Raw genomic sequence first — 21,106 nt, 5'->3', positions numbered from 1 at the left:
AAGTGTGGGAGTTGAAGTTCACTGGAGCTCTCCCATCCCTTCCACAGAAAAATAAATTTGGTCTAGCCTGTGGAGAATGTAAAGTTGGCTGCAGCTTAGAAATGGTAGTAACAACCATGGTCACATCGAGCAATATTCATACAGTCCTGGGGAATGAAGGGGGGGTGGGGGGGGTGGGGGGGGTGGATTTGCTGAACACTGACAGGTTATATCATGCTGAAGGAGCATTCCTCAGACCTGTCTTAACGAGAATCATCTCTCAACAGAAGAAAATTAGCCTGCATGTGAATGACACAGCACAGCATACAGGCGGACTACAGGAAAATCTATCTTCAGGAAACAAGAACAGAGGACAGTTTAAAGGGAAGCAAGAAATTTTAAACTCATAGCTAATACCTTTAAGTACCAAACTAAACCCAAGGAGATTTAATTGGATTCAGTCATCATTTATGCCATATTTAGTTCACAGTTAGCTAAGTAATATGCATATGAAATAATACAATTACTAGGTCCTGGATTTAATTCTTTTCAACACCAAAAACCTTCAAATTGTTTTTAGATTTCTTCTTCCATTTCGGAGAGTTCAGCCATCATCATAAATTCACTACTTCAATAAATACACAATAAGAACATGTACAAATCCTACTCAATTTTTCAACACCCAGCAGCATATCACTGCATTTAACATTCTGTTCCAAATTTCAAAAAACACCTTGTCCTGGTTTCAGCTGGGATAGATTTAATTTTCTTTCTTACAGTAGCTGGTACAGTGCTGTGTTTTGGATTTAGTGTGAGAATAATGTTGATAACACACTGATGTTTTAGTTGTTGCTAAGTAGTGCTTATCCCAAGTTCAGGATTTTTCAGTTTCTCATGATCTGCCAATGAGCAGGTGCACAAGAAGCTGGGAAGAAGCATGGCCAGGACAGCTGACCCAAACTAGCCAAAGGGATATTCCATACCATAGAATATCACAGTCAGTATATAAAACTGGGGGGAGTTGGCCAGGAGGAGCAGATTGCTGCTCGGGCATCAGTCAGCAGGTGGTAAGCAACTGCATTTTTCATCACTTGTCTTTTCTGGGATTTCATTTCTCTTTGTTATATTCCTTTTCATCATTATTATCGTTGTTGTTGTTGTTATATTTTATTTTAGTTTAGTTATTAAACTGTTCTTATCTCAACCAATGAGTTTGGGGGTTTTTTTCTGATTCTCCTCCGACTGGGAGCAGGGAAGAGTGAGTGAGCAGCTGCGTGGTACTTAGTTGCTGGCTGGGGTTAAACCACAACACACCGTTAAGTTAGTAAAAACATCTATTTCAGATATTTACTGACATAATGCACGCAATTAAAAGTCAGTTTTGGTCATGTGGGCACCTAAATTGGGTTACTTATCTCTCACTTGTCCCACACATGCAACGTCTATTGCTTAATAAGCCATCGGATTTCAGACATTTTCGATTTTGACCCTTTTTAAATACTCTGTTAGATTGCCTACCATCTGGCAGTGCTTACTCTTAATACCACATTCCCTTTGCATTACAGAAGTGTGTTTCTTATAATTATATCTTTAATGTGATAGATGTATGCAACACTAGAATTCCCAAGCTGGCAACAAATGGGCTGAGGGGACAATTTCAGCAAAGTATCTTGTTACTAGGGCTATGGTAACAGCATGTTCAATTGCATCAGGTTGCAATTCTCAACAGAGATCTGTCAACCTGCCCAAATCATGGGAAACAGAAAATTTGCATACAATTATATTTATTTTAATTATTACAAGATATTTATTTACAAACTCCAAGACACTATGAAGAATATCTAGGCTAACTTGTTTGTTCAAACAGCTCAGTATCTCCTAGCTAGCGGACTCAGTAAGAATGGAAAACTACATAGCAGAGCTAACAAATTAAAAAAAATAAAAATCAATGCATCATTTCTATTTATATAAAGGAATTCATTATATCTTCAGGAAGAAATGTAGGAGGGAGAAAGAAAAACAGAATGAGGAAAAGATACGTTGTTTAAAAAAATAATCTGCCAGGGTCTACATCACTGTGCTCTTGCTAACTTTCAAATGAGAGCTCCAAGTTGTCTATAGCAGGATTTCACTACCTGAAAATTAGACCGTAAGAAACGCTATAAATAAAAGACAGAAAAAGCAGGATTCAGTATTTAGGGAGTCACCTAGATAACAGTTTCCATGATCACTGGGCACACAGCTCTGAAAAACAGGACATCTCTGAAGTATACTTGGTAAGGTGGGTGACGAGAAAGGTACCCAAGTATTAACTGAAGCTTGAGGTATATGCTTGATTTATTTTACTACTTACATTTTAAGTTTGTGTCTAGCAGACTAACCCTTAGTGGGAAAAGGAAATCTTTGTTACTACTGAGCATGTCTGGCACTAAAGACAAGGTGAACCAGAGTGACAGACAGGCTTGGCTGTTATCTTCACTGAGAAATCAAGTGCAAACAAGGCCATATGCAGCCACCCCAAGGAACCTGCAGCCTAGGATGTGTTTGGGGAACCCAGAAGCTTGCAGGTGTGTACCGTCAGGCAGCAATATGATGTTTTAGGGGGTCGTATTACCTACTACTGGTTTCACAGTAATTTCTCTACCAGACAGACATCATAAGTCCTCCTGGAGTGAACAGATGGACAGAAGTCACTCAAGAGCCTGATGGAAAACCTCTCAGTAGTCATGGGAAAGCTTGATTGCATCCCCATGGTTTTGCAGCCATACTTGTATTCTATCTCCTGGGTAGAGTTGGACTCATCTTACTCGATGTATCTTATAAAAGTTCTGTATATTTTCCATAGCTTTGACCTACAGCAAGTTAGAATACTCATTTATCATTAGGGTCCTATGATATACTACCCTAAATTTACTGAAGTTGACAGATTTGCTTAACCTCTGATCATATCAGAATGACACTGCCTATTGCTGCAGTCATGCCATAAAGAAAGGTGCTTCTTGGAGGATCTGGTAAGTTACTGTAAGATACAACAGAACCAGCCAAGGAAACATCAATACTTTCTACTTTGCTGACAGGAGAGAAAAAAAACTGGACGCAACCAGAGTACACCACATATAGAATTGGAGGATTGGATATTGTGAGGGTACATTTTATTTCTGTGGGGCTCTTTATATACAGGAGCTTTGGCACAAGTATAAGCTTCAGTGGATTTCAGACTGAGAACTGGATGAAAAAATAACCCTGCAGTCAAAACAATTTTTATGTATATTGGCTATTTTAAATTACATCATTTAAAAAAACAAATCAAACAAACAAAAAAAAACAAAACAAAACAAAACAAAAAAACCCACCTAGCTTTGACTGTGAGCATAAAGCAACCTGTGCTTTTTCAGCTGAAAACAAAATATATTAATAAGAGTTTTTAATAAACATGACATTTTTAGAGTTAAATATTTATTATCAGCAGCATGCTAAATTCCAATAGTGTATCAAATTATTTGTTAAAAAACGTGCTTCATTAGGTAAGATATCCACATAAACAACACAGAAGTTAATAAAATATGAGCAAAATCCTATTCTTAGCTACATGATGCAACTCCAGTTGTGGGAACTTCACTGGCATAAATAAAAAAGGGTTTGGGGTTTGTTTTCAGTTTTTTTAAATATATAATGGAAACAAACTGCATTTCTTTTGTAATCAAATGAGCATTTTCTGAACACAAGTCTACTCCAGACTTATTCCAGTTGGACTACAAACCAAGGCCATAAGATTACTGCAAAATACCATGCAGCTTGCCTGAATCTGACTATCATCAGATTAAAAGATATTAGCAGAGATTTTATGGAAGCTAAATGACAGTGTCCTTGAGGTAGTACTGACATTGACTCCAGCTGATACAGTTTTTGGTCATTAACATACCTTACTATGTGTCTAGAACAAGCCCTCCAATAATTAGAGCTGAATACACTGTGATTTTTAAAATTAAATCATGCCTCTGGGAAAGAATCAGGGAATAGACAGCTAAAGGACTTTCAAGCAATTAATGAGAACTGTACTGTCAGGTTAAAAATTAAACATTGCAAAGTAGGTTAAAAGTTTCCTCTCAAAAAAAAATTGCATGTTGACATAGAAGATGGCTCTCAGGCACGCTGTTGAGTGAAAGCAGAGGTAAGAATTCACACCTCCTATTTACAACCAAATGAAGTAAATTACTCATTTTCATATTCTATGCTCCTCTCTAAAAATAGTATTTTGCCTTCTAGTAACTTCAAACTGAGCCTCTGAAAAAAAAAAGCTGACAAAGGTTAATTAAATATTACAATGTCACCGATCTTAGATAGGTAGGCAGAAATGCAGAGGTAAAGATTCATACTTTTTTTAAGTGACCCCTGATATCGTACGTCTCTATTTCTGCTACCCCAGGCTGAACAATCAGAAACTGAGCCACTCAAATTTTAACTTGATTATATAACCATAAAAAAAGCCTAAGCAACTTATCAAACATTATGCATTTTTTATTTAGCTTTGTAGCCACCAAAACCCCCAAACCAAATCCTAAATCAAGACCTTTATTTACTTTTCCACACTTTTACATAGTATTCCAATTCACAGTTCCCTCCACGTACTCAAGTCCAAGAAACCTAATACGAAGAAAAAAACTTTTACTGACTCAATTATAAGCATTGCTTATTTCGATGAGCTCACAAATAAAGTGCCAGTACACATTCAAAAATGTGTAGTCTTGCTAAAGTAATCAATGGGAATAGGAGAATCAGTACTTTTTCCCCACAGGCCCAAGCATGATGCTGATCTTATAAGATTTAAATTTTGATAGTGTGTATATATATAAAATATTAATCAAGAGCTTTTTTTCTCACTGCCGTCAAAACAAAAAATCAGAAAACTGAAGAGGAAGTCTCATGATACTGAGCCTTCTAGGTCAAAGTTTAAAGATTCACATTTAACTTCCCCAAAACATCATCTTTTAGATTACTCACAAGAATTCTGTAACACGTTGGTTTGATTTTGGTTTGGTTTGGTTTTAAACATATCTCAAAATCATGATAAACATATTTGCCTTTATTTAGATCAAGAAGGTGAGTATTCTAAAATTCAGCATCTTGCAGAAAAAAATGTACTTGTGTACTTCTTCATAGGTGCTGCCAGCGACCTTCAAAACATCGCAAGCTAAATTAAAAGTACCTCAGAGCACTGAGGAATTATTTGAGTTACACTTATTGAGCTCTTTCTCTGTTGTAAACTTTATTTTATGTTCAAGTATATAACATGTTAAAAGCGTGAAAGAAAATGCAATGAATGGACTGTTATTCCCGGACTAGAAGGGACATAACAAAAATTGGGAAATGTTCAGCATATACCTGAGCTCAAACTGTGCATTAAAATTCTACATTACCTAGAGACAGAAGGATGTCTTATCAATAAAATGGATTGCTTTCCTCAGACAAAGAAAGGCATAATCTTTCCCACATCCTCTAGAGGTCCAGAAGGTGAGTGGCTGCTGCACCATACTCAGGTGGACTCAGCTGGCTTGCCTTTCTGGTTCTTGAAGAAAATCTCGAAGGGACAAGAGCACATGGCCCTCATGAGCCCAAAAGCACAACATATACCTCTACACATCCATTTTCACTCATATATGCTTACAACTGATAGAAAAAGAAATGCCAATAGCTAGCTTTAGTCTGCTAGATTTCATTACAAATGAATCAGTGACAGCCAATGATAAGACACTATTCAATATCAAAAATAATAGGAACTGAAGATGAAAAACAACCTAATGGACTTCTGGCCCATAGTCCACATCAAAGCATTTCCAATAGAATATTTCATTGCTTATTTTTGGTCCTGCTTCCTAAATGTCTAATTTAGGTATTTGTTACTGCCATTTCATCCCATTACTTCTATGTAATTTCTTTCCTCTTTATAACATCAATTTATGCATTTGAGGACTGTTATCGTACTTCTCTTCAGCCTACCTTTATGGGAGTTGCATTTTACCTGGGGAACTATTATAAAGCTTAATATGTAACTTACTGTCAGAAAGAATCTTCAGACATTATAAATTCATTATTTAGATTAATGCTACAATTTTGTCATTTTATTCCCTGGGGCATTTACAGAAGTAACATGCAAAAATTACTGGAATGCAGCAAATAAAAAGTCAAGCACTACTAATGACGTTTTTAATAGTAAAAAGTTCTCAATTTAGTCATGTACAAAGAGCAGATGTTCAAGTAATAGGAATAGTTTAACTGTACAAAGTTTTTCTTTAATAGAAATAAAAATTATAGTTGCCACAATAGTATTTGAAAATGATACATGAAAGATCGCCTTAGCTAAAACTGTGCTTCAGTCATAAAAACATAATTAAAAAAAAAATAATTGGTTTGTGCAAGGAATGTATACAGCATAATTATAAATCCCTAATTATCAGTTTATTAGCAAATAATTCAGAAGTCTCAATAGTGTGAAAGAACCTCATGACAAATCCTGAGCAACAAGACTGAGATGACTACCTTGAGAATCCAAAACTACAGACATTTCATACTCCAACACTACCAGTGACATAATGTATCCATTAAAACCCACACTAATTTTTATTTGATCTATTTAATATAAACCAACATGATTTATATACTTAATTTTGCATACTTCTATCTATATCAATTTCATTTAGGTATGATTCAACACATTTTGTCTTCATCCAATACAGCATTACGTTCCAACTCTACTGCTCTTTATAAACCTAAGTATGTAACAGCTCACAAAAAGATAAATCTCATTAGCTTCAAATGAGACATTAGAGACATGTGACAAAAGAGAGGGACAAAGTGCTTACCCTAAGCTTCTTAAAATATAAATGATAGGTATAACATGTAGAGTGAAGCCCGGTCCCAAAGAAGAACAGGTTTTAAACCAATGCATGCACATAAAAAAAATTGTAGAAATATGTATGTGAGCTGCACATATAACATGCACAGACTACCACATTAGGGTGACTGCTGGTGGTCAAAGGCAGGTCCGAAAGATAGATAGAAATTAAAAAGAAAATTGATTCATAAGGCAAATGTAAGTTCAAAAAGGAGAGAAGTATAATAAAAAAACATGAGGCGCACTAATACATTGCAATTATGACTTACAGTTTGGCATATATTTAATTGAAAAATTAAGCTGCACATGTGCATGACAACATGGATGGGTTGCATAAAACTGCACAAAGTAACAGAATGGGTTTTGATAGCAACTGACACAAAAATATTCTTCCGTAAGTACCTAGATGTAGACGTGCAAGTATTATTGTGTCTTTCACTCTGATTAAAACCCACTGAAACCTGACATTAACTTTACTTACAAGGTAGCATCGATAGAGCTTTCTATGATTTATAAAGATCTATATGACAAACTTCATACATTTATATGATAACCCTCAAATATGTATACAAAAGGGTTTTGAAATGGCAGTGCCACACATGTTAAAAAAATCTGGCATACCTTTACTATTCACTATACTCTGAAATTTTCTCTTCAAGTTTTACAATAAACTCTGCTTTTACTTTTCTGTTATCATGAAAATAAGGCTTTGCGCTCCTTGAATAGATGAGAAGTTACCCAGAGAGATTCTCACCACGTAAAATGTCAATAGTTTTTTGCTATTGTTGCAAATCAGTTCATACTTTGTATTGATCTACACAGGAAAAAGACCTTCAGCACTGCCTGCACTGCACCTCCTTATCCACTACTCTGCCAGACAACTCCACATCACAGTCTTACTTCACTTCATCTTGAAGCCAGTTAAAATTTTTGTCCCCACTTCCAGTCAAAGGCTGTTCCCAAACATCAAACTGCGAACTGTAACCATCACAGTGTGAAGGCTACGTTTACTCATACATGTATTATTCCCTCTTGGTCTTTGTCATACTTTGCTATTTCTGGTCAAAAGATGCCTCTCCCATGTGACTCTGGAGGTAGTAACTCCGTTTTCTTTGTAGATCGCTGACTACAGATGACCTAGCTGAAATGGTAATAAAACCAAGATTTCCATGACAGCGTGAGTTTCTCTGTGTATCTATAGACAGGGAGAGAGATCCTACAGGGCTGGACCAACAGCCCGGGCACATGCAAGCAAGCCTTCTGAGCATTAAAGAAACTCCTGACGTGCTGAAGGACACTGAGTAATTAATCATCTAAAAAATCAGCCACAGACATTTCCACTAATGCCAGAAGGCCGTAACTTATAAAAGTCACCCAAAGCCCACCACAAGTCTGCTATGAAATGAGTGAAACCCATATGGCAACAGCAGAACCACGTGCAGTTCCTCTCCCACTGGCTTCATGCTGCCCTCAAACGACGGCTGCGGGGCCACGGGGCTGGACCGGTGATGCTCTCCCATGGGCTTATTCTTCCACACGTGAGCAGGGACAGCTGGAAGCACTCAATATCTCACAGGAAGCGCGCAGGACTTCAATAAACTCTAACTAAAACACTGACAATAAATTCACTTTTTTGTGAGTCATACAATTACACAGAATTGTTGTCCAAGTTTAAGATGCAGTAATCACAGCTGCGAGGAGATAAACAGAGGTCTTGTGCTGGGTTTGATGTGCACTAGGTGCGTGGTTTACATAACAGCTTCCAAATTAGACATTAACCTCAGAAGACTGGGAAAAGACAACCAGAAACAAAATGGTCCCCTTGTGGAAAAATTATGTAATACTTATTGAATTTAATTCTCCAAGGGTGTATCTGCCTGATGAAAAGCCAATTCTTCCCTGAAACACAGGCAGGACAGAGGACCATAAAACTAGAGACCAAGCCCTGCGAGGACGTGAGTAACTGATTCACAGAGCACCAAGTTTACAGATACAGCTTCCACACTCTGTTCATACCAAAAAAGGCAGGCAGGAGGGCACAGGGACGCTGCCTACCCCCCCAGACCACACAGCAAGTGTAGATAAACATACAACGTTTTATAAAAATCATGAGAATGAGGTCAAGAAATGTAACCAAATGCATCAAAGTATCCTAGCAAATGCACACAAACATCCAGAACCAGAAAAGCAAAAATAAATGGGAGTCCACAAGAGCCTGTACCAGAATTTTCCCATGTCTTACATGGTTAACCTAGTATTCTCCTAAGTGTGTGTATATTTAAAACTCTCTGTGATGTCTGTTTTCTTATGTGCCACAAGCACCCTAATAATAGCTAAATTTACAAACTTACTCTGAATCTTCTCACTTGGATACCGTAAAATACTCAGCTTTTATAACCTTTTTCTTGTTACTTAGGTAGAAAATTTAGTTCTTTCCCTTGGCAATAACAACATTAACTCAGTGAAATTAGAATAACCCTGTCTCTTTGGGTGTTTTAAGGCTTGTCCACATACAAGCATTATATTGTTATGAAATCACATGCAAAAATAAATCAAAACAATTCCACCCTTACATACACATTTATTCTGGTACAGAGACCTGTTAGGAGGCACTTACTAGCATTGCCACAATTCCCATACAGGAAGATGAATATACTACATCGTACAACTTCTTCACCCATTTCTATAAACACTGCCACCCCAAAAGAGTAGTACCATTATACAGTTGCAATTATTTCAGTAGAAACAACACAAAGATCTCATATTTCTCACTGAAACAGTCCTACTGGCTAAAAAATTGGGTCCGGATCAGGCCACACCTTCCCAAGACTAATGGAAGACTATGAACTTTATTTAAAAAACACCTCCATTCTAATAAAAGAAAAACATAATAAAATCTCTAGAAAATAGAGTTAATTTAACAATATGCAGACAACAGGCCTGAAAAGGATGCAGTATTGTCTACTCATGCTGACAAAAATAAGTAAACAAATGCTACGATCTCTAAACCTTCCCACAGGAAGAATGAGGACAGAATTAGAAGATACTTCTGTAATGAAACAGGACCAATATACCTATCACCTACTTCACATATCAGCTTAAAAAGTTACAATATGGTGCATAACCTCCTATTGCCTAAACCATCGTTGGGTCGCGCACCTCATTCAGAAACCAAACTTACAACAAAACAAGGGAATTTACTCGCAAGAATAGTGTCATTCATTTTAATGGAATCCTCACGTGAATAAAGTTACCCAAGTACACACACAGGTAAGAAGAGGCTACCAGACCTCCCCTAATCCCCTATATATGCTACCACAGCACGCTATGTCCCTCTCTGGCTGGCAGAAAGGGAGCGGGTGGACTCTTGGCTCTCTCCCCCCTTAATGCACCTGCTAGTGCAGCTGAGCTGGCATGCGAGGGGGAAAAGGTACTCCAGGAAAGAATGAGTGCAGCTTATTGCCTCCGGGGAGCCAGGAAAAAAGCAGGCATTTCAAACGTGATTTCGAGTCATAACTGAGTGCTGACCTGCTCCTCTGCTCTTGTAGCTGTACTGCTCTTGGGCTCAACTGCAAGGTGCTAGTACAGCTCACTCTATAACACCTCACTCTGAATAGTCCTGCAGAAACTTGGACTTTGGAAGTATTTCCTCCTGTTCCCACAGGAAGCATGTTCTATTCAACCTACTTTTTCTTAGAAGATCCATGTAACTATTGAACGTTCTGGATTTTCCTTTTTTAAACATGGTCTCCAGTGCAATTCACTCGCTGTATGGATGCAGGCTCTTCAATTCAAGCCATTGATTAAATGCGCTTAACGACACCAACAGTTCTTCGGCAAATATTGTGGAGTGTGTTAAATTTACAAAGGCGTACAGCTGGCTGGCGTAGTGAATACAATGAAATAATCCTTCACTTAACATGTAATTTTAAAGGGGAATATCTCTTCCCGGGGATTTATTTGCACTGCTTTTCCTATGAATATTCCAATTCTGCACACGCTCAACTTAATGGTGAAAGCAACGCTCTTCTAGCATCACGTTTACCTGCCTACCTACGAAAACGCAGTTTCCCACACAGCGCTGGCGGGTATAAAGTTATTTTCCCGCGACTCTGGCCGAGATGCGCTTCCTTCACCCGACCCCTTGAACGAACAAGTCTTGACGCCGGGTGCTCAGGAAGGGGGCAAGCCCGGACCCCGGGATTTTATTTACGTTGCTGCCGCTGCAAATACTCTTCCCATCCCGGGGCAGGGCCAACGCGGCGGCCTTCGCGGCGGGGACGGCCCGGGACGGACCCGCAGGCCCCGCTTCGGCCGGGCGCTGCCCCCAGGGGGGCAGCGCCCGGCCGAAGCGGGGCCTGCGGGTCCGTCCCGGGGTGCAGCACGCTGGAGAGCGCCGGGCCGGGCCAAGCCCCGCGGCCAGCCCAGCGACGGCGCACGGCCGGCGGAGAGAAGCCGGGCAGCCGCCCCTTCCCCGCCGGCCGGGGTGGGGGCCGCGGAAGGGAGGAGGCGAAGTTTTAGCCGCCGAGCGGGGCAGCGAGGCTGCCCGCAGGGAGAGAGGGAGGGAAGGGGCGAGGAGACCTCCCCCCCACCACCACCACCAGCACCATCACACACACACACACACACACACACACACACACCCAACCCGGGCCGCAGCCCGCCGAAGTTTGCACCGGGCGAGGTGCGAGGCGGCGGGAGAGCCGCCCTGCCTCCCGCGGCGGGGCCACCCCACCGTGCGGCGGCGGGAGCCCCGCGCTCACCTGAAGTCGCTGTAGGGGTGGATGATCCAGAACCCCGCAGTTTTAACCCTTTCCTGCTCCTTCTCCACCGCCTTCTGGCTGCCGAACATGCGGAGGGAGAATTTGTTGACCCCCGGCTGCAGCATGGAGGTGAACTGCCGCTGCATGAAGCCGTACTGCCGCCGGGGCCCCTCGGCATCCTCGAAGCCCACCACGGGCTCCTCGCCCCCGCCGCCGTCCACTTTGAAGCACACCGAGTTGCCATGCTCCTTCACGCCGCCGCTGCCCCCGCCGCCGGGGCTGCTCTGGGCTTTCTCCGCCGGGGCCGCCGGCTTGGCTGGGAAGGCGTTAGCGCTGCCATCGTCCCGGCTGCCGGCAGAGGAGCTGCGCTTCCCAGCCTCCATGCTGCGGGGCGGGCGCGCCCCAGCCGCGGGAGAGCGCGGGGAAGCCTCGCCGCCGCCGGTGCCCTTCAGCGGCGCGGCTGGGCTCGGCCGCCCTGGGCTGGGCTGGGCTGGGCTGGGCTGGGCTGGGCTCAGCTCCGCGCCGCCGCGCCGCCCGGCATGGCCAGCGCCGCCGACTCTGAGCCGCGCTCCGCGCAGGGCTGGCACCGCTTCCCCTCGCCCGCCCCCTGCCGGCGGCCGCGCCGCGCCGCCCGCCCGCCTGACATTGAGCGCCCCGGAGTCCTTGAGGGGCCGAGGCGCCCGGTCTGCGGGGAGGGGAGGGGAGGGGAGGAGGGCCTGGCGGGGCGGTGGCGGGGGGAAGGCGGGCTCGGCTCTGCTCTGCTCTGCTCTCGGCCCGGCGGCACGCGTGGGCCCGGCGGCGGCGGCGAGACGGGGGGTGGGGGGGAGCGCGAGTTGTGGTGGCCGGCGGGGCGGGGTGCAGCGGAGCGGAGAGGAGCCGGGCGGGGGGCCCGGGCCCGGGGGAGGCCACGTGGCGGCGGCGGTTGTCGCGCGGGGCGGCCTGAGGCGGCGGGCGGAGGGGAAGGGGGGGAGGGGAGAAGAGAGGGGCTCCCCGGCGGCCCTGCCTGCGCTTCCGACAGACATCCAGTAACACGGGTGGGTGTGGGGTTCACCTTGGGCGAGGCGTGGGGCGGTGGCGGGCCTCCACCCCCGGGGCAGGAAGCTGGGAGGGGGGGGGGGTGTGTCCCAGAGGCTCGCCGGGCTCTTGCGAAGCCGCTGTGGTGCTTCTCGGGGAGCTGGCTGACTGGAAGAGAGCAAGGGACAGGGGTCTGCCCGGTCACGGAGCCGAGTGAGGTAGCAGAGGCGTTCGGGGTTCACACTGCTGAAAGTGTAGTCAGAACCTGCTCTTCGCTGCTGCCCTGCATGTGCGACAGCGAGGAGGGAGGAGGGGGTGTGAGTGAGGAGGGAAGGCCAGGTTTTGAGTGGCATTCGTTTTCGCACTCGAAGCAGTTCGCTGGGGTTCGACGGCATCTCGCTAGCTCCGAGCGGCTGATTGATTCCCCGCTCCTGACCCTTGCACTGCGTAACAACGCGGGGCCGAGCGCGCGAGCGAGCGAAGGGGTGCGTGACGCGTGGGCTGCTGCGCGCGCGGCAGGAGCGCGCCGGGGCGTGATGGCCGCCGGGAGGGCCGCGCTGCCAGTCTCACCGTGAGGCGTGAAGTGGCAGGTGTACCCAAGTGTGGAGACAAGCTTTTCACGTATGCCAAGAGGTGAATTTGGTTTTGTTTGTGTGTAAACAGGGATCTGGAGTCTGCGTTCAGGTCGCTCCACCTGAGGCTGAAGTATTGTCAGTTATCGTTAAGAGGCCTCCGGGAGACAGAGAAAAGGCTGTTGGACAGCAAGGAAGCAGGAGGTATTTCTAGCTCCCCATCTAATTACACTCAAAGGAAATGGAATATGTATTGCCTATAATATTGCTCATTATCGTAACGACGGTGTACAGTATTTGAGGAGCTGTGGGGTGAGGTGGGATCTGAGCGAGCAGTTCTGCCATTGGTAAGCAGCTGTTCACAAGCCATGAGTGAGGAGGAAGGCCTTGGTCTCTGCTCTCGAAACTGAAAGGTGCTGGTATTTGCCCCTAAATGGGGTGAGTTTGTTTGGGTTACAGAGTGATGGAGAATCGGTACCTGCAGGTGATTTCACAGGAGCTATAGCATTATGTGTACGCACACATAATGTATGAAGGCATGTATTAGAGCACATATGCATAGGTCCTGAGACTCCCTTTGGCTTGACACGTTTGTTTTTTCACACATTCTCAACACACTAATTGTTTTGCACATTAAAAATATAGTAAGAAAGGGTAAGTAAAGTCTCCCAAGCTTGTCTCCGGTATTTTTAATGGTATTTGTCACTTCATTGTTATCCACTTCATCCTTTACAAAACAGATGCTTAAAACAAACCTGACAGAGAAACAGATGTGCAAATCCACACACCACAATTCACACAGTGCAAATCAGGTGCGTTGGGGAGCTGTGTTTCAAAATGGGATCTGAGGGCTTTTCTCAGCAATCCCAGCTCTAACAGAATGTTTATGCCTAGTGCACTCAAACACACAAGGTTTGGACGATGTTAGTATGTTAAGCATGGAAGATGTTAACATTAACATGATGTTAGTCTGGAAGAAGATGGCAAGCGTGGATGCACGGGGATGGATTGCTGGAGGCTGGGCAGTGACTAGCATAGGAAGGAATATGCTTGCAGTGTGATTGGTTAAGGGCTGACATACATAAACCTTCCCCATCTGGAGTGTTACTTTTCTGTGTGATTTTATCCTAAAACAGTGAAGAGTGTGTGCACAGCTGCTGATGGCTCATGCACAGCTGCTGATAGACAAAACCCTCTTACTGGTTTATCCCCAGATGATGTCCGCCTCCTTCCCTCATCCAGTGTCTGTGACCAAATGATAATTAAAAAGTAAGAAATTATTACTGTTTTGCAGCTTTGTGAAAGAATTAGCTCGCATCATATTTGACAGAAACCCATAAAGGCAAGGGATGAAAAGGCTACATCGTGCTGTGCTGTTCCACAGAGTTTACCACATCAGTGTCAGTGGAACTGACGCTTTCCACACTTCAGTCACGTATACGTTGCAACCTTAACTTTTCTCTCTGAGAGCAGGCTGTTTTCGTACCTCTTCACTTGTCATTTCAGAGGACTTTTGCATGCAGCCCTTGACCTGAATGGTCTCTCCCAGCATAAGCTAAACAACAGCTAGTCCTGTACAGGAGGAAATAGGCTTGTAATGAAGTAAATGAAAGCAGTGGGATGGAGACATTTACAGCTGCAGTGAGCAGATTCTGGTGTACATTCCTTTAATTGGAGAAGTGGTGAACGTTGAATTAATAATGGTGATGGTCCTTCATTTCTGGATGATGAAAATTGTGTGCAGCAAGAACATCCAATTTCTTATTTTATGAAACTTTGCTTTTGCTTGTATTTAATGTCTCCCTTGTCGATGTTTTTCTGTCCTTACTAAGCATGGGCTACAGACCTGCCAGAATGACCACCTCTCCCTAGCTTCCGCCTCTTTCTACAGTACAAGAATCTGCAAATATACTATTTCCTGTGGTGGCATTGTATAGATCCGAAAGTGGTTTATTACAACAAAATATCATATGATTTATGAGAAGTTCTTAATGAGAGAAAATAACCTGTATTATATGTAACAGATTGTCTGCATGCTTCTCAAACATAGCATATGTATAAATTACACAGGTACAAAAGTCTTTGTAAAATTGGTGGTTTGTGCTTCCTGTCATCACATACTAGATTTTAATTTTTATTCTATGTAGAAGAAATGTATGCTTACTCGTGCATTTTCGATTGCTATTTGTCTTACGTGTTTGTATGGCCTAAATGGGCTCAACATTTCAGCATCTTGCAATTTTTAATAGTAATCCAGAGATCATAAGAATGAGAAAGGATTTTCATAATCTGTAGTTTTTATGTGGGAAAATAGATTCTTCTCCAGGTCAAAATAACTTAGGTTGTTTTCAGCTAAGAAATTGACCTCTCCAGAGGCCCAGGCCAACATGTTAGCTTAGATGAGGGAATTTTGGTTTCACAGAAAGAGAAGTAATGGGGCATGGTGTGTGTGAATATTTCTGAAGACCACACCAAGGCTACATGTAGCGGAAGGGTCACAGACTCACTTGAGCTAAAGATGTAGCTTGTTTTCTGTTAAGTTTGATTTTGATTTTGTGACTATGTCAGGAGAGACACTGAAAAAAATGATAAATGAAATTTGCAAGAAACCGGGGTTAGCAGAACAAGAAAAAAAAACCCTTTTGTATCTCTTTGCTATGTCCTAGGCTAATGCATCACTAGTAAAAATTCAGTAGACTCTTTTATTTGTATTGAATTATTTTGAATACTTACTGGACTCCATCAAACTATTATAACATCATTAATTCCAGTGCTTTATATAACTCTATAACTATAATACTAATGTATACCTCAAAATGAATTTCTTTCTCTTTTGCCAAACATAGCAAATTTTTATGCCTGTAGTAAATACAGTCCCACTTCTCATATGTTCTCATATTTTCTCATTTTGATAAAACCTGAACATACCCAGAACAGCTCAGCTGTAGAAATGAAAAAAAATCCCCAGCCTATGTATTGAAGCATATGTAGTTTGTTCAGTGGAGAAACTGGGGCACAGAGAAGTAACAGGACTTCTGTGAGATGACACAATAACATGTACCTGACTGTGGAAAAAAGCTCTTGTCTCTCAAATTTTAGTTTCATGCCCTGTGAGATTTTTTTAAGATTATTTCTCAACAGAAGATCACCATCCAGTCAAATGCTAAAGCAGGATTAGCAAGGAAGGAAAATAATAGTTGCAATGGTAGGACTAGCTGTGCAAGCTAAATTGAGGATTAATCCAAATTCATAATATGTCCTGTTTTCTGTGTCTGGTCACTTGATGTTCATAGTAATTTTGATTTGGTGCCACCCTACTTATGTTACTTTCCATGAATATTCAGCCATACATACTTACTGGCAACGAATATTTGCCAATAAATTTTATATTGCATAGTGTTTATGAAGAAGGAAGAGTCTTAGTTTTGTAATCATTACTGTCCCTTGAAGAAAACTATCACAAAGCAAGGCCACCTTCAAGTTTGTGTGTTAGGTCATAGCCGTCTGTGTATTAATGTGATTTTTTTGCTCTGTTGTAAAGTTTGAATATCCACAGTGAACACTGATGTAAATATGATCTTGGTGATTTCTATAAAGATCAACAAGAGCAGATGTGCTCACCTGTAGAAGTTTCAAGTCCTAAAATTGGCTGACCAGGTAACTGACACCTCAGTTTGCTTCGAAGTGTGAAAGGCAGCTTCTTCCCTGTAGCCAGTTCTCAAAAGTAGTGATATGATGTTTTCCAGTAACATGTTTTGTGGGAAATACATTTCTTAGTCAAAGAGTTAAAAACATGATTTAAAAGAAATTCCAGGCAGTGATGTATGTTCTGTGGAACAAAAACTAGGGCAAACACTGGTGTGAATAGGAAATGGCTCTGAGACATGACCTAGGCATGCGAGACGTGCTCGTGTGTACAGATAGGAGCACACCATGGTATGTGTGAACAAGCATAGTCTTCCTGTGGATAATCTGCTGGATCATACAGATCTCTGGTAGCCAAGAATAATTACAGTGCACTGAGATCAACTAACTTGTGTATTCGCTTACAATTACTCTACAGAAATACATGTTTATTTAGTACGTACCACAGCCTTATTTTACCTCTTGGAGGATCTTGGTGTTGAGCCTGGTGCTAAATGCTGGAAGCCCTACTGCAGCAGCTGTGTGTGGTGCTTCAGAATAACAAGTGGTAAGGTGGGACAGGAAGATTTTATTGTTGCCCATGTCCCAGGGTGAAATTAAAGCACAGAAAATTCCTACTGTTTTTTACCAACTCTCTGGCATGTCTTTTACTTATGCAAATCACTTCTAAATTTGATATAATATTTGTATGATCCTAGTGCTTATCTTTTTTTGAAGAACAGTATCTTAATGCTAGTGTCCATTATGTGTTTAATAACCTGTCAGATCTTTATCCAATCTTTATGGAGACAACACTGCTACAAAAAGAAAGTATAAGATGGAAAACAAATTCTAATTTTATTTTGGGAGGGGATTTGTAGGTGTATAGGTAATTGTTTATTAATCTTTGTTACTGTCTGCATTGTTGGGTGCTTGCAGTGCTTTAGAAATCATTAAGAAATCACTTTCCCTGACAAGTGTTCAGCTGACCAGCTAAATGGCTTTGACAATGTACTTCACATTTTTGCTATGTTAAAAGTAATTCTTTTTTTGTTTAGTTCATATGCAAGTGGACTCCATATAAACTTTTCTCTTTCTTCAAGATAATGATTATCTTATGATTGTATTGGTTTGAAGAACTACGATTTAACACAGCAAAGATGTAGACATTTCTGAATAATTTCTATATAAAACATACATGTTTAATACAAACCCTAATGCTGTGAACATTTCTAAAACTAGTGTATCCATCTGTGAAAGGTCCCGTGATACTATTGAGAGTGCTAAATACTATGATGGGCAGCAGGTATATTCAGGCTTCTTGGATCCCTTCTTTTTAATATGAGAAAAATATACCATTTCTCTAAAAATGCAAATACCTTTAATTCCTCTGGAGTGCAACTTCACATTAACAATAGCTTTGTCCTCCTGTTGCACACAGTGTTCCTACGTAATTGTATAATTGTATAATCACTCCACAAAAACAAGTTCTTGTGATTTAAAAATCTCTTCCCTCTGGAAGTTCCAGGACCAAATAAAGAAATGCTTTATTAAACTTGTATATTTCAATAATGTGTGAATATCACCATGAAACAGAATGACTAACTATATGTTGTCAAATATTTGGCTGCAATAAGCATGTATTATGACAGACATAAGACATACCTTTTAAATAATTTTCTTTCCATAGTCCCGATTTTCCAGAAATCAACAATCTTGTTCACCTCATCCTAACTTTGCTCAGGTTATCAGATCTGGTAGGATGCTTTTCGAGATAGCTGGAAAGTGCCATCTTTTGACTTTAAGTTCATTAGTGAAGGTTTTAATAGTTGTCAGTTTTAATCCTGCAACCTACTCGTGTGTTGATTGACAGTTTACATAATTAAGGTCCATCACTTCACCATCATATTTTAATGGATGTAGACACTAGTGGCAAGCAATATGCATAGGTTATGTCTTGTATTTAGTTCCTTATACAGAGCAATGTCTTGCAGGACTAGCATCTATCTTCAGTATAATATTCATGAAGTTAAATATACTGCTTTGGAAAAGATTCTTGGAATGTTTCTTAAAGGAATAACCTCAGATCTTGAAAGCTGATGGTTGCTAAGTGCTTACAAAAATGAAGGCCTGCTCCAGTTGTTTCTAAGTTGTAGGTAGAGCTTCAAGTTACTGATAATCAAGAACTTTCAGCTATTAAGCCAACAATGGGAAAAAAAAAGAAAAAACAAACTGAAGGCTTTCAAAACAATTCTTAAAATCTACACTGCTTTTTACAATTTTCCAGAATATCTTTTTGAATTCAAAATGTGGAAAAATGTGTGTACTTTTAATGAGTACTTTGGGGAAAACAATGTGAATGCGTAAATCATTTCATTGTTGATTTAACTCTTCAGTTTTACCAGCAACTAAAAAGGAGTCCAGAGGAGCCCAGAGATAGTCCCAGCACTAATCTAGAGCTGTATCTCACTTGCTGTCTTTGAGATACCTATTTATGTAATCATTTTTCAGAGGTACTTTATATTACTCATAGCTAGCTGTGCTGGTGGTAGGCGCATTTCAATTACTAGCATGTGTAATTAGAAAAACACACAGCACTATTCCCTGTTGATTGCACTGCCTCAGAGATGCAGTCTAAAATGGTGACACGGAACACACAACTCCAGAAGGTTTGTCCCAGTTTATGCTGTCAGACTTTCTGTTCCCCAGTTCACACCAGCAACTTTCTTGCAGCTAAAGGCGTCTCTGCTGCAGAGGAGGAGAGTAAGCTATCACAACTGGCAGGAGCAAACAGTACAACATGCACAGCTGAACAAATGTAACCTGAATTGCTGTAAATACTTGGAGGTAAGTACTGCTACTGCAGATGCTGGCTGTTTAGGTTTGAAAGCAGATTTCCTATACTTTTTGACTTCTACTATGGAAAATAGGTGAATTAATTATGAAGCAGTTCCATCTCTAAGATGATTTTTCCCCTTTCTAGTTGTGATATCAATACATGAGGAAATGCTAAGTGCCATAATGGAGACATGCCTGTTACAGGCTTAGTGTCCTTTTATTAAAGAGAAATATGAATAAAACAACAATGCAAATCTTAGCAGCAAGAATGGAAAATAAAAAGTGGTTGCTCTTTTCTTTCCCTGGGCCACTGCTGAGAGAAAACATGCATGATCTTAGGTATACACCATAATTAGATGGCTGGGTAGCTGATGGGAAGTTATTTTTTGATAATAGTGGTACTGTGGTGATTGACAAATGGCTGTATAGCCAATAAATCTTGTGGAGAGGGAACACAGGCAGTCTTTGTGGTGCCTTGTAAATGAACTACTGGATGTGAATTCCATGCCTATGGGAGCCTTCACACACAAGACTCCACAGAGCTATAAGGGACCATATGTTTCTGTAGCATGTTCAGGTCTCCTGGAAGGGTAAGACTGGATAGAAAACGTAAACTTTATGAACTGAGTGATGTAAGTCACTTGCCCGGGGCTGTTGTGACAGAAGTGTTAGGAACATAAAGTGTAAAGAGTTCTTACGCACAATAACATAGCTCAGAGGAGTTCAAAGTTTGATCCTGGCAGTAATTATCAATGTACTTGTAACCAAACTATTGCTGAACTAGTGGCCGCAAATGTGGAATAGTCAGGGAAAGATGAATATGTTCATTCCCTCTAAGTGATATCAGGAAAAGATATGAAGATTTTGTCAATTTAGAGAGAAAGTAAGTGGAAAAATGCATAGAAGTTGTAACTTTTATGAAAGGTATCCTCAACAGTAAAGTAAGATAAGTATACATAAAGTTTCAGTAAATGAAGGCACTTTCAGTATTTATTTCCTATAGCCTTTTCTGTATATTTTTTTTTTTTAAAGAATATTTTTTTTAAATTACTGCATTCTCCCGAGCGAGTTTCAGTCCAGTAAAAATTACTGCTAAAGACTACTTGCATAGAAGTTAGATAGACACAGACACTTACGGATGGAATTGCCAGACGAGCATTCATCTTTGTGCTTATGCATACATGGAGATAGCAAAAGGTGTTTGTTTGACACACAGAACACTGGAGATTGTTGTGCACGTATAAGTGTCTGTGTTCATCTGTGTAAGTGATGGAAGAATTGGACTCAAAGGTTAACCAGAAAAAAAAACACTGCATGGGCAATCTTTCTACAGTATTTAATTTATTTTAGCAAAACTCAGAGGACATTGTAATACAATTTTTTTTTTGGGGGGGGGGGGGTAGGGAAAGGTGAAGGCAAATCTT

At 41.5% G+C, this 21,106-nt stretch overlaps 1 protein-coding gene and 1 long non-coding RNA gene across 2 annotated transcripts in view; one reads left to right on the top strand and one right to left on the bottom strand.

The window, feature by feature from the left end:
* Nucleotides 1-12,128, bottom strand: part of HCN1 (hyperpolarization activated cyclic nucleotide gated potassium channel 1) — a 200,908-nt gene extending 188,780 nt beyond the window's left edge. Inside the window, exon 1 of the mRNA XM_049794339.1 lies at nucleotides 11,635-12,128. Coding sequence (XP_049650296.1) covers nucleotides 11,635-12,017 — 383 coding nt within the window. The 5' untranslated portion in view covers nucleotides 12,018-12,128. The remainder of the gene's footprint in view (nucleotides 1-11,634) is intronic.
* Nucleotides 4,116-8,044, top strand: LOC126035656 (uncharacterized). The gene is made up of 2 exons (XR_007505013.1): nucleotides 4,116-4,150; nucleotides 7,694-8,044. It is a non-coding gene; the product is annotated as an uncharacterized LOC126035656 (long non-coding RNA).
* Nucleotides 12,129-21,106: the final 8,978 nt, after the last annotated feature.

This window comes from Accipiter gentilis, chromosome Z (assembly GCF_929443795.1).
Source record: "Accipiter gentilis chromosome Z, bAccGen1.1, whole genome shotgun sequence".
NCBI lineage: Eukaryota > Metazoa > Chordata > Aves > Accipitriformes > Accipitridae > Astur > Astur gentilis.
Note: the sequence above shows the minus strand (reverse complement) of the source record. Positions and strands in the feature narration are given on the sequence as shown.